Below are 16,751 nucleotides of genomic sequence, written 5' to 3'. Positions count from 1 at the left end.
CTCAGTATGGTGGCTCATTGCTCTGATGATGGAAGCATCAATCACCTGTGAAATTTTGATAAAATTCTACCAGACTACACGGTGCAATATCTTAGAAGACACTCACCTTCATACTCATGGCCATAAAAACCTTAAATATCACCAGAAAATGACCTGTTTCTTATGGAACCTGAAGATTTATTACCACTTTTACAACGTTGTCACCTGATATTAATGACTTTGTCTTTCTTTCTTCCTTGCAGTGGAAAGGGCACTGGTCTAGGTGGTCTCTCAAACTCGCAGAGTGTTTCCTTCCGACAAGGTACCAATGTTGAATTTGGAACACCAGCGTTTGCTACTAATGGCCCACAAGACATAGTGGTAAATATTACTCCTATACGATATCTTATGTTTGCTAAATTACATATTAAGACTCTTAATTGTAATTTTTATGGACTGTGTGTGTTTCTGTGCAAGATGGAAGATTATTTCTATGAATTATTATCATTATTATTTCCTAAATACCGTATATTTGAATGGGATGTATTATTATTTTCTAATAATGGTTTCTTGCATAAGCTCTTTGATATATTTATCTGTGATATATTCATCAGATAGCCAAAAAAGACTGCTACTATCATCTATCATTTTTGGAGACTTTTAAAATGATAAATTCTATAATTAATTCAGAAAAGAAGCACATTAACTCAAAGCTTTTGGAGATGGAGGTGAGGCTTGTAACACCTTCTAAATATGTCTGTATATACATACCAAACTGCAGTATTTAAAAAATAGTTCAGCTGGGTATGTGATTCCGAGGGTATTTAATGGCTCTATTTTAACTGAAAACATTATATTGTTTGTCATGTGAAAAGTCACTAACTGAATTTTGGATGGTTTGTAGAAAAACAAGTTTTACCTGCAGCTACATCTGAACAATGCTTAATAAAGAGTCAGACTCTGTTTCTGTGGTAAAATGTGCAGATATGAGTTAGTGACTTGTATATATGCTTATGAATAAGTTCACTTTGATGTGCTACATAACTGTATTTTGATAAAAATGTCAATTAATTATTTTTTCCATGACCCCGATTTGATAGTGTCAAATGAAGTGAGAAGATGATGGTGATGAATAGTTAGCAGATAAGGACTTGGAGGGAAGTGGTCATGGCCATTTCAGTATATTATCTCTGCATTAACTCAGATACTGAGAAAACCTGAGGTTTGGTCCATGTATGTTACAAGTATAAATGTACAGCTGTACTGTTAAGTGACCTGCAAGGTTGCTGAAGATTTGCACGTACAGTAATGCCACTAACGAACTTCTCATGATATAACAGATATGACAGTGTTTGAATTTGTGTTTTATTTAGGAGCCCATGGATGTGCAATACAATTTGAGAGACATAAGTGCTAAGAACAGGGACTTCAGCAACCCCATGTATGACGCACTGGATGGAAGTGGTCCAACGGGAAATGGGGGCAACGGTGGAGGTATCTACGAGGTGCCTTCTGATGTAACAAAGTCAAAGGTTATGGCTGGTAATGGAGAAGTAGAAGTACTGCCTCACCCTGAGCCAGCATCAGCCATTCTTGCACCATCTAGTATCATACAGAGGTCATCCCCTCAGATTCATATTCGACATCGAGAACTGGATCCTAGTTCTACTGATACTGGCAAGGACACCCAAAAACTTGTTGAGGAGGACAAGTCTGAGTGCTAATCACTGTTTAGGATTAACACTTCCACATGTGGCTTAGATCAGGGGTGCTATCACAGTAAGACAATTTGACTCACAACAGAAGGCAATGGACACTCTTAATGAGAAAGAGAGAATGCATACGTATCAAGATTATATTCCAACACTCCATGTGTGTGAGAGTGTTGGGTTCAGTGTTTACAGCCTGACTTGTTGTTCTTCCTAACAGAACACATCATAATTGATTATTGGTTATACTGGTTACTGAAATTATCCCCTTTTATTAAGGACTCAAAATGAAGTGTGGGAGTTTATCCCTTAGTATAAAGAGGAGACTGGGCAAAGATTTTGGTGAATTTTCTCACATAATGGCTTAAGAAATGACAGGTCACATATTGGAAAAGCATGTTACAAAAAGAAGATTCAGTAGAAACCTTGCTGATGTACCTACTTGGAGAGCTGTACTATTTGTAATATTAAAATTGTATTATGATCACACATGATAAGGACAAGCGAAGCAAAGCAACATTATTTAATGTATTTTAAGAAGAGGACAAGACCATTTGGCTTGTGTGTTAGTTCTGTGTTTCAATGAAGTGCACTGTGTAATGCTGTTGGAGCTGTGAGTGGCACTGATGGTCGTTGAGCTGCTACACAGAGACGATGGCTTCACCTGTCAGTTCTGAGTTATAAAAGTTGTAGTACATCATTTAGGGTTTACTGCTGTGTGCATCCTGACTACATCCATTATAATAACCAAAAGTTAAAAAAAAGTAACATTTTTTTTTTACAAATTTAATGACTGATGATTGATTAAGAGATATTGAAAATATTTTTCTATTGGCCATGGTAAATGTTTGCATGCTTGCAGGTGCTGAGAGGGTGTTGAAACCTTCCAATGTTGTGTATATATATTTTAAAGAAACACTGTAAATTTTATTTAGGGAGAGACTTATAATAGTCCTGGAAAATATTTCTTTTTCCTGTGGTCTGTTGCTTATTTGTTTGTTTTTTAAGAAGAAATTTCAATGACATTTCACATCTACATGACTGTCAGTTTTAATTCCTTTTTTTCTCTAACAATGTTCTTTACTTTTTTAATAAGTCTGACAGATGCCAGGTATGGTTCAACATTCCAGAATTATGTGTAATTTATTTGCTTGCAGTATCAGCACACTTTTCTGCTTCACTGTGTGCCAACAGGCAAACAGGTTACTATATAATATCGTGCAAATATCAACATAAGACCGTCCATAATATTGATTGAATTACATTCCTTTCTTATCATTCCAACCTAGGATGTTTTAAATATATAGACTTGAATTGAAGTCAGATGGAAATGTTTAATACAGTTAACTGTTCTTTCAGAGTATTGTACAGAGTTATTTTGTGGGGGAGTTCTAGTTGTGGAGTATCTTCTGGGCTTTAGTTAGAAACATAACATATTTTTGTGAAATTTTCACTACCTATGAGACATTTGATTGTAGATTTTATACAGTTATACTTAACAATTGACATATATAAGGTAGTACACTACATTTTGCATTGTTCAGTTTGTCTGCATTATGTACTTACAATAGTCTAACTAAAACCCTGTGGATAAGACCACACTAAATTCTTGTACAGATTATAATCTACTTGTATTAAAAAAACAATTTTATAGTAAAGGTAACCCAGTGGGTTGTGTTTTTCATCTAGCTGTTTTAAAATTCAGAACATGTTCAGATTGTTACTGACGTCTGTCTTCAGAAACTTATTTTTGTTGACTGTTCTTCCCCCAATTATTTTACATCATTATTATGATCTTCTTAGTATAAGTTCTAGGGAGGTTTTCACAATGTCTGCATTTACTGTACAGACTTCTAGTTTTCTTGTTACCTTGTCAAAATGATAAAAATTATTTATGTTTTGTTAAAACTTACTGCATTCTTTGGGATCAGTCTTGAAGGAGGTCTCATGAAATGTTTGTAACTTCAATCATTTTTGACATAGTCGTATATCGAGATGAACCTACAATCTGGACAATCAGGGATGGGCTTAAAGGATGCTGTCTTCATTATGACGGAGTCTTGTCTCTCTGATGACCTCCCGACACTAGGGGAAGTTTATATTTCTTACATGTGACTTGATATATCCATTGTAGAATTAATTTGGTTTCTAAATAGCACCATCAGCTATATTCAACCACCTGACCTCACCAAACTTTAGTGGTTAATATTCCTCCATATTCTGGAAGTATTAAGTTCAAATCTCAACCAAAAGACTGGCCATTCTTATTTATGTGGTTGTGGTTCTGCTTAGTCCCTGAGAAAATGTGGGATAGTACCTTCAGATATACCATGATGGCTTCCTTCCACATCCTTTCCAATTCATGATTGATGAACATCATGCCATTTGACACTACATAACCTATACATATGAGAAAGTGTCATTGAATAACCCAAGAATTAATCGTCTACTGCCTGCATTAGGAGTCTTCATTAAATTTATCTTATTTGCAGTTTCAATCGTTCATTTATTTTTTAATTTAATGTTTTGTGGGATTCTGTGAGTTCAGGCATAAGATACAACAATACCAGAAATAGCATTCAGAAAACTTACTTTGTTTTTCGGTTTTTAAATTTATGACAAGAGATCATGCTTACTAATACCTGGTTGTGTCCATGTCAGCAGGCTTCATTATGAAGAAGTATTTAAAAATACCTGGACAGTAGCAAAATTTTTTGGTTCAAGTCAGATCTGTGTTTCATGCCCCTCGTATATTTATTCACTTAAATTCGTTGATACTTATCGCTACTTTTTATTTTTTTATTCCTAATAGAAAAAGCTTTGAAAGGGAAGTGGGAAGCAGATAACATGTTTTAAGTTTTGGGCAATAACAAATATTCAAAACATAACATTCTTTTTCATGGTGTGAACAACAGTAATCAGTATATTATGATTAATTTACCTTTTTACAAGATTCATAACATGTTTATTTCTTGTATTTTAACAGAAATGGTGTTCATGCAACATGCCATTACATGCTACAAGAAAAATACCTTTTAGAGTTTTATTTTTAAATATTTTCAGATGGCTTCTTTTCTTATGGCAGCACACTCAGCACAAGTTAAATATAAATGTGTTAATGAAAAACAGGGAATAATGTAGTTCAGGAAACAAATATAAACTGCTTTGTCTGTTCATTCTGAGTGTATTAGTAACACATTTTGTTGCAAAAATTAATTGAAATCGCCCATTGTACCGACACTGATATGCTGACCTGTACATAAGGGGATATTAAAAAAAGGCTACAATTTTATGCAATTGGTGTCACCAGTTTTCATTCACTGAACTTTACAGAAGAAAATTGTGGTAATAATGTGATCAACTGGATTCTGTTCTGTACAGGTAAGACTACTGATTGCCTTATATTTGGGGATGCATGTACGCTTCTAAACATGTATGTTAAATTTGCAACAAGACCAAGTGATTCTCCAAACAAAATAATTAGATAAATATTTTATGTCCTATTATTTTATATGACAAACTGTTTAAAAAATTACTAATAAAACTGAACTATCAGAGCGAATGTTCTTTGTTCTGTGTGTTCAGCATACATTTCATAACTTTCATGATGCATTCTTTGTTTAAAGTGCAAAAATGAAGGTCTTAAATGTTTGTCAGATGTTCCATTTTTGAAAGTGTTCAATAGTTTTGGATGAAGTTTGTTGTTGGGGGGGGTCTACAGTAAAGTTTTTAGGCAGACTTAATTTTGGTCTATATCAATCCACAATAAAAAAATGTGTAAGTAAAGTTTGTCCTACTATACGCCATGTAGGCGTTTGGGGCGAGTGGAGGTATAGCTCCTCTCTTCCTTGACCTCGGCACTAGATGTATGTAACAAAAATATTTTTTAGTGTCTACAACTTTGTTTTGAAACTTTTCTCAGTCATTAATTGTGTGCAGTTTAATATTTTTAACTTTGACTAGCTTCATCAATAATTTAATTTTTGAGTTATACATAGTGTATTGTCACTATGCCAAAAGATATTCCAAATTGTAGTGCACTTTTAAAATGTTTTAATAAAATTACTTCAAATGCCTTTTACTTCAGTGTTTAAGAACTGATTTTTTTGTGTTTACTACTTCTCAGCACTAGGGCAACATATTCAAAATGGGTGAAGTGACCTCCAAATATCATTTCAGTGAAATATCCCTTTCAGTTTGTGTTTATAAAAATACGATCAGTACATTGGATACATTGTTTTGAATTACCTAGAGCAACAGATGAGAAAGGAGGTTATTAGTAATAATGTGGGTATGGTTAATTACATATGTGCAACTACTGCCCCTTCTTTGCAGTATTAAAACTATAAAATATTTTCTGTGCTTGACATCTTGCCATGGTTTTCTTTGACAATGTAACTGTGTGTTTCGGACACTGACTGCATAGAGATAGTAGTGAGGTAAGTTTTCTATCGTGGTGACCGTTGAATGATTCATACCATAGCACAATTGACCTGCAATCGAATACGTAATTATTCGAGTATGAAATTGTTCCGCAGTTTTTCCTTCGGTTGTGTGCTTCACCACTTAAAATTGTATCCGAGGCTTGTAGTGTTCTTCTTTTGGTCTTTTAAATACAAATTGAAAATTGTAAATTATGAAATTGTGTGTTTTATTAATAAATTTGATATGCATCTGCTTCATGTAATGTAGGTAAGGGAGATTACGTTTGTCACGGAGTTTTTTTGCACACGTGCATGTTGATTCACTATTGTGCTATTCATTCTTTATCTGCAGAAGGAATACGAGATTCGAAGATGGCTATTTTCTGGATTGTAGTACCGTGTAGTCTGATAGAAGTTTGCGGATGTTTCAGAGGTCCTTGCTGCCACCATTATGAGGGCGATGACTTCTTCCAGACTTCACGGCGCTGGAACTCAGAAAACTGCCATCTTCGTATTACTTTTAGAACATAAAATCCTTCGTAATATAAGTTTCATTTATACCACCGTTCATTTAAATTCTTTATTAACAACACTTATCTGAAGGAAATAACAAGGGACTAGTAAAAGTTACATAAGGAGAAACTTTAAATATTAGTATCAAATAAAAGAGGAAACGGTGTGTTGTGTGTGTAGCACATATGATGGACGTAACGTGAAGTGTTCACTTGGGAAATGTTGGCATAGGTATAAGGATAATATTAAAACTGATCAAAAATAAATATAATGTGAGAACAGGGCATGATTAAGACTTTGTACTTTACTTATGTCTGAAGAATTTTAAATATATTTGATACTGGGGAGTTTTATTGAAATTTGTCAGCATGTTACAATTTTGGTTACAGGTGGACAACAATATTTTACTTTACATGCATGAGGACCTACATGAGTTCTGCATGGATCTTGAGTATTCAAGTACTGTTTGTAACAAAAAATGTTTAGAACAAAATTTATGAGTAAAAATTATACACACATATTATGCCCAGTGAACTTTTCTGTAAACCTTACAGTTTTGAGATAATTGAAAGCTATTTTATGATATCATTTCATGACTTGACAACTGTTAGACTAATTTTAATAATGTTTTATATTGGTAGTTCTTGCTTCTCTGCCTTCCCAGTTTTATGCTACTTAAAAGAGAGCATTGAAATTTGGCATTCATGAATTGAAAATCTAAAGGCAACACTATGCCAGAATTGTTATGCTTTGCATACATTTTTAACTTTTCAGTAAACTTAGCTAAATCTACTGTCCTCTGATTTGATGCAGGATACATCAGTGCCTTCAAGGTCATGAAAATTGTTTTAAGCCTACTTTCTTATTGTCGCATTAGCATTCTGTAATCTCATTTGATGCTAAATGATTTTGCATTTGACACAGTGCTATTAAGTACACTGCACAAAAATAATCAAATAAACCAAGTAACCAACCAACCCCAAAATATATTGTACTGTTTCTTGTTTTATTTAATTATACTATTCCAATTGTAGAGGTTGTAAGTATCAAATGTGGGAACATGATGAATAGGTACAGATTTGGAACGAGATAGTCGTAGACCCAGCATTTAGCTACGGAGACTGAGGAAGGCTTTGAAAAATCTCAGGATAATTGATGTCCTTACTCTGATTAAAATTTATACTTCATGAATACAAGTCCATAGCTAAAGTAATACACCCATATTCTCAGCCAGAGTATTTTGTATAGGTCGCACGAGTATTTATGGCACCTAAATGTGCAATGTGTAAGCTGAGAGAGGGGAGTTCAGTAGTAGTGGGGATCACAGCCTCACAGTGACACACTGATCTAAACACAGGTAGAGCTACAAGCCAACTGAAGCTGACACCCCTGTAGTGCATGCTTTGGATGGGTCCATCTCATACGATCAAAATCAGTCCTTTGCGCAAATGCCAGCACTTCTCTCGCGCGACCTGTATTATACAGAAGTACATCATGGTGTAAGAAGTGACAGTCACTAATCTGGTTAATAAACATTTATTATCATGGGACATTTTACAAAATTCTCTTAGCATTGTTGACAGACTGTACAAATGATTATATTTGTGTGTAAGTTTACAGTTAACATTCTGATATACAACAAGTACATTTAAATATATATATGTTTAACAAGAAACATGTAGCTAATGTATTTTGAGCACATTTTTTTATAACAGTCCAACAACTTAAACCTGATTATGCAGGCATAATTAAAAAATATGCATAATATTTCCTTACAACATAAATATAAATATAATATAAATAATCCTTGTTATGATCATTCTGAATTATAACATCTTATTCTGTAATAAATTCATATTAGCACGCTTAAGTTTGTGTTGAATCTTTCAAAATTCAAATTATGCTACTTAACTAGTTTTAGAAGTTCCCTGCATGGTTCTGAATACTGACTCTGTGCACAAATTACAAAGGTTGCTTTCAAATGGTCTTTTGTGACTTGGTTTGGTTGGTCTGAATGAAATTTGAGGTTTTCAAAACTATCACTCTGTACTTCGTTATCAAAGTCGAGGATAAAAACTTTGACAGCATTTCAGGGGAACCTGCTACGTATTGATAGTATATATTTTTTAATGATAAAATGTAATGGCAGTGCAGTGAACATGTTAGTTGAATTTAATTTTGCTCACTTCCTCTAAGCCTCGTCTTTTACTTGTCAGCAGGTACCCATTGTGCAGTCTGACTTCAGCTGTATTATTGACTACTCAGAGCCGAGCGAAGTGATATCAAGCAATCTTTATCAGTGGTCCTCAAGAAGTAGGGTATTGGCTCCACTTCAAAGTTTACATATACAAGGTATTTTAGTTATTATTTCTAAATTAACATTTTTCTTGGTATTGAAGCCTTTAAAATCTGCAGACACAATGCATATTTGTCCAGTATTGCGATGCTGGTAACCAAGCATTTTCCATAATAATTGGGGGAATTTGATACATATCAGAACCAGATTGTATCTTTTAAGAGTACGTAATTTGTAAATAAGTATAAATAATGAATTAAAAGGCTGAGACTTGCAACTTATTTTGATAATGCCTGGAATTTACTGAGCTATTTTTGTGCGCATGTTTCTTGGATTGAGTGCACATCACAGTATCTATTGCTCAGTCCATATGCACGTAGCGGCAGATTGCGTTCTTCGAAACCAACCAGTGCTTCCCCCACGGTGAACTCTGAGGATAAACGTATAGAACCAACATTGGAAATGAGTAATGGAGATGTTTGAGAACAGGATGCTGAGGGAAATATTTGGGTGTGACAGAGTTGAAGTGGGGAGGGGGGGGGGAGATAATTGTATAATGAGGAGCTTCACAACTTGTACTCTCCACCAGAGTGTTCAAATCAAGAAGGACTAGATGGGCAAGGAGTGTAGAATACATTATAGCAGTGAGAAATATATACTATTAGTATATTTCTGTTGGAAAACATTAATTTAAATCAAGAGACAGAGTTTGGGACAGGATCTGTTGGTCAGTTAATGTGAACATGGTAATGAAATGTATTTTTTTTACAAAAGATGGCGGATTTATTGATTGACTGAGTGACTGTTAGCTTCTCAAGAAAGACTCTGCCCCATGGAGTTAGTTAGGTCTGTTATTAGTGCCCATTGTGGGATTGTCATGCGCATCCTATCGGACACTGTTTGCACCAGATCCCATACAGTAAAGAATAATATTCATAAACAGCAAAGAGAACCTATCATCTAGTCTAAAAAGGCATAATTTAAAGTGGCATTAAACATTTGTTTAACACACACTCTTTTTATACAGTTGAAGAATGTTTAAAAATTACTCACAGTCCTAATGATATTTTGTTTTTATATACTGGGAAACTGGGAACGACCCGTTCTTCAAGTGCCTGAGCACTGCGGGTCCCAACTTTTCGTTGGCTTGATCTATAGTCATTTGGTAGTACTCCTTGGACGAGGGATCGGCCCATCACAAGGCCTCTACCTGTACACAAGACAGCACAACACAGAAAAAAGCAAACAGACATCCATGGCTTGAGTGGCATTCGAACCCACGGTCTCAGCGACCAAGCGGCACAAGGCCCACGCCTCAGACCTCGCGGCCACTGCGGACCAACAGTGGATTTAGTGTAAAATTTTAATATTTTTGTGTTAATCTTTGTCATTTATGAAACCTAATTAATATTTCATATTGCACTCATTTATATGTCTTGTTCCACATCCTGTAGTCAGTCTAACTTTTAAATCCATGGAATGTGTATATGTTTGTTTGTTTGTTTGTTTGCATACTCTAATCTTAGTTACACACTTTAAACAAACTAGGTACAGGTTATTTTCTAACAAATACAATTCTGTGCAAATAATCTTAAAATCATATATCCAGGTACAAAAATCTATCTTTGCGTGTCTTTTCTTGACAAACCCCCATCAAAAATTTTTGCACTCCCAGTGGTATATGGAAGCACAGTCGGATTAGATGTAACTGACGTGGGATACGTCGTGATATGACAGTACATGATCTGGTTTGGCGGGGAAAATAAATAAAGAAGCATGAAGTATGGTTTAAAATTTAAATGATTGCAAAGTCATAGAGTTTATTACTGAAATTAAGTTAAACTGTTAATTGAGGTTTGTAATTGTGATAAAAAATAATTTATATATTTCTGTGACAAAAGTCTGCAGATGTTTGTTTTATATACTTCAGAATCTCGTTGTTGACATGAGCCAGCACATATTATCTCCATGATGCAGGGCCCTTCTACGGAAGTTGATAGTTGCGTATCTGCTGTTACGCGTAGGTATCATTGTGTTTGGCATGATGTAATGCCACTTTGGAAAATAGGTAACATTGATTTTTTTTTAAAAAAATTTTGATTTGAGTAGTCACTAAACATATCGAGCAAGAAAAGATTTTCAGGTGTCTCATTGCTTCTCTTGAAAATATAATTATTTTATGCAACATATAATAGGCCACAATAATTTTCTGCTTACCCTCCCCTCTTACCATAGAATATCTAGGATGATAAAGTTTTTTTTAGAACGTTTGTTACAAAATAAGATTTATTGATGGGGGAAATAACATTAATGGCAGAATAGTTTATATACAAATCTGGAAAATGTTTTAGTTTTCAATAGACCCACTTAAATTAGAAACTAGATTTACTACTACTAGTTTTTTTTTATTGTAGTGTGTGCGATGACACCATAGACATTTATAAATTACCGTGTTTGTATGTTTAACAGTGTACTACTACTTACAGAGCGTAACTTTAGAATATTGACGCTGATGGATCGTTAACTTTGTGCTGTTCCGTATAATGGTAACATTAATTATGAAGTCTCTTCTCGCCTCTGCTGTGAATTCTGTAAATTATTTTCTTTTAGCTTCAAGAAGTTCTAACAATTACATGTTGTAATGGCATTTTAATGGAAGTTTGGTGCTTCTGAAGGTCTGGTATTCTTGCGACGTTTTGCACATTGTCCGAATCAAAGAAGATGTATAATATTTTGAAAGCGCGCTTTGTGTTCGAGTAAAAGGAAAGGTACCTGATACATAACTAGCCAGATTGGTCGAGGGGGAGGGGTCAGACTAAGACAGATACCCTGGTCCTCCAGGTTGGGGGTTGGTCGCAAGGCTAACAACCTTGCACCGTAAAAAGGAAGATGTTTCGAAACCTCGATCGAAGCCTCGGACAGACGGGCCTAGCAGAGGACCGAATGGAAGAGGAGAATTGAGGAGGCCATGGACCGAATACGGACCAGAGAGCCATAGAAGACTCAGAAGAAGATACATAACTAGATCTACAGCATTTCTGTGTCTGTCTTCAAGTAAAAGAAGTACCTACTGTCGGATTTGTTAAATAGATCTCCAGGTTTGGACTGGTTCTTTGTGTCGTAAGGTGAAAGGTAACGTTGCATCTGTAGTGGAAGAAGTGCTGCCACCTAATTGCAGACGAAACTGTTATGAATTACGTTATGTAGTATGACGCAGTAGGTTACGACAGCTTTAATGTAATTCTTTTGACGTGTTAACAGTAATGGGTAACCAGTGCAGTGCAATGGAGAAAACATCAATCAGTCAATTAGTGATTTGAGTTTAAGAACTCGAAACGAATTTAGATCACTATCTTTTATGTCGTATGATTCATATTTTATTATTTTACCCAAGAATTTAAAAATAATGCTATCTGGTATAAAATATGCCACGAACAATCATCAAAACATGGCATTAGGCCATCTACCTGAAACATTCTGAACATTTTAAATTGTTTATATGCAAGTGCGCAAATGCGACTGTTTATTGCAGGGGATACCGACTTCTTATCGGCGTTGCGGTTTGGGAAATACCAGTGTGTGTGTAGGCAGACATGCATTGTAGTGTAGATACTCAATGAGAATGCTCTCGAATTTTAAAATGTTTCCTGTAAAAACATTTAATTATGATATACAGTAATTTTATATCAGTTGAAAGTCTGTAACATTGCTTGCTTCGTTGTCCTATATAGGCCTATTGGACATCGTCCCTTTCCTGCCCGTACACTGGCAACCAATAGAAATTACCGAAAAAATAAGAGTTGAGACAATTTCCGAAAGCTGCATATCAAATATAGTTTAGACAATCGACAGTGTTCTCCCTAATTTAGTAATTATGATCTGCTATAGCTATTGAAAGAGGTGTCTTACGGTTTTCAAAAGCATTTCCCAGTGGCGAGAGATTTTTTCTGTGGCAGTAGCTAACTTTCTTTCTGTTATTGCCATAAAAGATCTTCAATTTAAATTTCCTGCAAGTAACTTTATTTCTGTAGATTGTTTCCTGAAGTTTCCCTTGAGGCGGAAATAACACGTTGATGTACACCATTTCCATTCAACTCAGGCCGAGGGCTTTCGTTGAATTTTGTGCTGGATATACGCAAAATTCCTTTCGTATTCAGTGCTGTTGACAGCGTTTCAAGACTTTGTGTTGTTGGCACACAGATCAACTTTGGACGGTACCAATGTTTATTGATAAGTGTTTGATGCCACCTTCGTGCCTGCATTGGACTGCAACCCCCCCCCCCCCTTGTGACAACTCGCAATGTTAATCAGTATTTTCCAAATCGCAACATTGATGAGGCCATAGCATTTGAAGTAAACTGCTCTGTTTTACTTATATTTTGTTTACATAATTCTAAGTATGTGTTGATTTAACGCTATCAGTTTCAATTACTAAATCCAGGTCAGAGGCACGTTTACTGGTGTCTGATAAAGTAGCTGCTTGATTGATGCAATTTTGTTTATCGTTTCCCGATCCCTTTTAAATATTTTTACAACGTTTCTGCTAATTTTGTCGTTCCAATTCGCTAATTCGTAAAAGGTCATGCAAACTGCTGTCTTCTTTATCAGGTTTTGTCCTAATTATTGTCATTTCTATGTCTTGAAAAATGTCTTCTCGCTGGTGCACTGTTGATGATTCGTCTGTATTGGATCTTGATATTGAATATGGCGACGCACTGGGCGAGTGTCTTCGGTAGTGAAGCCTTTTATATTCATCTGTTGTTGAAGTATTTGATCTAGTGAAAAACAGAGCTGGATTTGACTCCCGATGTCGTCCGCTGGGAAAGTCTGACGTCGAACTTCTTCTTGATCTGAAATAACAATTATTTTACGAGTTCCATGTAGGCATCACAAACTAAAATTGCATAGAATATGTATATGTGTGTGTTTATTAAAGTTTTTAAACGGGAGGTACCCGGTTCGAATCTTGAGTGAGTTTTCAGTTATTGCAACATGTTTTCCATGATGGCAAATGCCACCTTATTTCATATTCGTACGTAATTTCTATATAGTGATGTAATTCGATTTCTTTTACCTTTGCAGTTGAAACAAAGTCGCCACATAATATGAAAAAATATCGAAACTCGTACATCGTGTACATTTAAAGGATGTTTATGAAAGCTATTAAGGAGTTTCAGAAGAACTTTTGACGTCTGCGGTAGTAATAATAGCAGTAATTAGAGACAATTAAGAGTTGTAAAATTTAGTGTTCTATTATGTGCACATAATTTACACGAGTAGACGACTTTAAATTTGCCAGATATAATTCCGAAGTTTGGCACGAATACTATGTTTGCGATGAGTAACACACAAATTTTAATGCAGAATGTAAAATATATGTGCTTAGAATATGTCTGACCTGGGATCTTCATTGTTGGATTTTGAGTAGTAATGTTTGGTTTGCACAGAGCTGGACTGTCTGCGCTGATAGCTTCTCACGGATTCACCCGTGTTTGACCTCGATCTAGGACGCAGCTTGGCTTCATCTGTGCTTGATCTGGAGTACGAAGTCGACCCTCGCCTGCTGTGTGACTGCCGGTGGTGTCTCGACTCCGCAGTATTCGCTCTTGATCTAGGATGTTGGATTGTAGTATCTTCCGTGTTTGTCCTCGCATAAATTCCACCTAACCTGGGACTACAGGAATGTGATTCACGTCGAAAATCTAAATTACTACACGGTAAAGACTCATTAAAGTCTTCCTCGACCGGTTTTTGTCTCACAAACAAATGTCTTTTAGCAGTTTCCGATTTTCGTGACTGGTCCCTAACTTTCAGTGTTACAGGACAGTCATTTGGAAGATGTAAATCCATCGCCATCGAAGCTTGAGAGCCATGATGAGAGCAACTTGCTTCTGCTCTTCCGCCGATTTCAAGCGATTCGCGACTTCCGGTACTCATATTCCCTCCACTTCTTGTACTCCGGCCACTGGGTTGCCGACGCAGTAAAGGCGGAGGCGAGTAACACCCGCATTGCCCATAAGCCGGGTTGTCCATCGACAGAGCCTGTCTCTGAAGGAGGTAAGGGCTGAGCAGTGCACATCCACCACCGGTAGGGTGAAGAGAATTCCCACTGATTTTCAGCTTTGATCTTGGTGATGAGTTTACCGTTTGTGGTTTTATTGGTGTTAGGTTCTGGTTACGAGGATGCGAAATGTTATCAGCGGAGAGATTTGGCGCCGAAGGACTTTTAGTGATTGCGTTTGTCAGAGGTTGTTCGTAGAGTCGCGAAGACCCTGAATCTGTTGACGGCTGCCGGTTTTGTAGCGTTCTGGAGAATTGAACGAAAGCAGCGGTGAGGGCGCGCCGGTTCAAGACTTCGCTTCCACATGGCGAGGTACCACGCACACTTCCGGTTTTATTGCTTGATGCCTGAAACAGGCCCATTTGATTGTCCCACTTGGTTTGACAGCTGGTACTTCGGCGGCTGTCTGATCTCTCCGACAGCTGTTTCTTTGAAAGAGGACTCGATTTGATCGTGTTGTTGAGTTTGAGTCTTGCAGGAACTACTTTCGCTGCGCTGTCACGAGCTTCGAACGTCATTACACACGCTGCTACAACGATGAAACCTGGAACAGGAAACGATATATGTTAACTAAACGGTCAGATTATTCGAGGTGACAGTCTAATGTTCAAAAATGAACCGGAAATGCATGAAATAAACTTGTTGCAAGAGAATAAGTGATTTACTCAGTCGGTCGACCACGAAATGTCGAATATTGTAACTGGGAATGACAAATCGGAAAGAATGTGGAACGGTGCTATCGTAGCCTATTTTAAAACACTGGCCCATATCCTACAGCTGCTGGGTAAAATCACGAACCACCTCAGTCGGGATAAGTCGTCTTAGTGTACAGAGAATTTAAAACGAAAATAAGTGTTCATGGCGGTTGCACAGGGGACTGGGCATGCAGAATGTCCTGATATAAGAGATGCTGGATCAATTTTTAAGTTATTTAACAAACTTTATGCATTACATAAATTAAACAGCGCACGCTTAAATATTCAAACACTTATTGCAGATTATTCTTTATTTGATTTCCTGGCGAAGAGCAGATGTTATTAAGTTATCTGTTTTGTTTACACCACAGAACACTTGTTACTATTGGGAGTAATTTTATTCATAATTCGTATTGGTGTACTTTCACGGACTTGCATTTTACACCTGAATTATACACACATAATTCTTGTTGTTAATATAATACCAGTATGTCTACTTCATTATACCTGCTAGCACACACAGTTATATTACATTACATTTGCCTGAACAGATCAGGAAAGAGAAACCAATTATTAATGCTAGAATGAACTTACATGCATGTGAAGCCGATCACAGTGGTCTTGCTCATATATATGTAATTTAGTGATGGTATTGATGTCTTCCATTAGAAGTCGAGGGAATTATGGTAAAAATCACCCACTTTGTTTTTTGACGTCTTTTTCGAAAAATTGACGGTGGTTTTATGAGATGTTTCTCTATGCGCTGTACCCAGGAATATTTTATATGCTGTTGGCTTCCCGTGTAGTTTATGATACCAAATTGCTGCAGGAGAACCCCCCTCTCCCATTGTGTTTAACAGAATTGGATAGGATGGAATTTCAGAGAGGGAGATGGAGAATTCAAGTGACCTAGAGAAATTCCTGGTGCATCGAATTACTTGGATGCTTGTGGGGGAGAATGTTAATGAGCCCAATACTGCGCCAGTAATGATTTATGCCCCAGTGGTTTGACTGATGAGTCCAGCTGTAGAATGTATTGTCGTGCAAGGGGAAAATCAGTAGGGATATCAACGA

General features: G+C 36.3%; 3 protein-coding genes across 6 annotated transcripts in view; 2 read left to right on the top strand and 1 right to left on the bottom strand.

Annotated features, from left to right (window-relative positions):
• mgl (low-density lipoprotein receptor-related protein megalin) overlaps nucleotides 1-3,372 on the top strand; it is a 226,136-nt gene extending 222,764 nt beyond the window's left edge. The window contains exons 60-61 of the mRNA XM_022076817.2: nucleotides 243-360; nucleotides 1,353-3,372. Coding sequence (XP_021932509.1) covers nucleotides 243-360; nucleotides 1,353-1,703 — 469 coding nt within the window. The 3' untranslated portion in view covers nucleotides 1,704-3,372. The remainder of the gene's footprint in view (nucleotides 1-242; nucleotides 361-1,352) is intronic.
• Nucleotides 3,373-6,133: 2,761 nt separating this feature from the next.
• LOC110840039 (dipeptidase 1) overlaps nucleotides 6,134-16,751 on the top strand; it is a 375,966-nt gene continuing 365,348 nt past the window's right edge. For 2 of the 4 annotated variants that reach the window (XM_087357058.1, XM_087357057.1), the window contains exons 1-2: nucleotides 6,134-6,380; nucleotides 8,842-8,977. The gene's annotated coding sequence lies outside the window, so the exon portion shown is untranslated. Of the gene's footprint in view, nucleotides 6,381-8,841; nucleotides 8,978-16,751 lie in introns of those variants that run through there. The other 2 variants (XM_087357056.1, XM_087357054.1) reach the window with 1 other exon arrangement.
• LOC110836030 (uncharacterized) overlaps nucleotides 8,146-16,751 on the bottom strand; it is a 49,996-nt gene continuing 41,390 nt past the window's right edge. The window contains exons 4-5 of the mRNA XM_022076826.2: nucleotides 14,320-15,526; nucleotides 8,146-13,771 (exon numbers count right to left, since the gene is read on the bottom strand). Of these exons, the coding sequence (XP_021932518.1) occupies nucleotides 13,465-13,771; nucleotides 14,320-15,526 (1,514 nt within the window). The 3' untranslated portion in view covers nucleotides 8,146-13,464. The remainder of the gene's footprint in view (nucleotides 13,772-14,319; nucleotides 15,527-16,751) is intronic.

Source organism: Zootermopsis nevadensis, unplaced genomic scaffold (genome assembly GCF_977971745.1).
Source record: "Zootermopsis nevadensis isolate Lab colony 2312 unplaced genomic scaffold, Znev_1.0 Znev_ptg000028l, whole genome shotgun sequence".
NCBI classification, from domain to species: domain Eukaryota; kingdom Metazoa; phylum Arthropoda; class Insecta; order Blattodea; family Termopsidae; genus Zootermopsis; species Zootermopsis nevadensis.
This window is presented reverse-complemented; position numbering and strand designations above follow the sequence as displayed.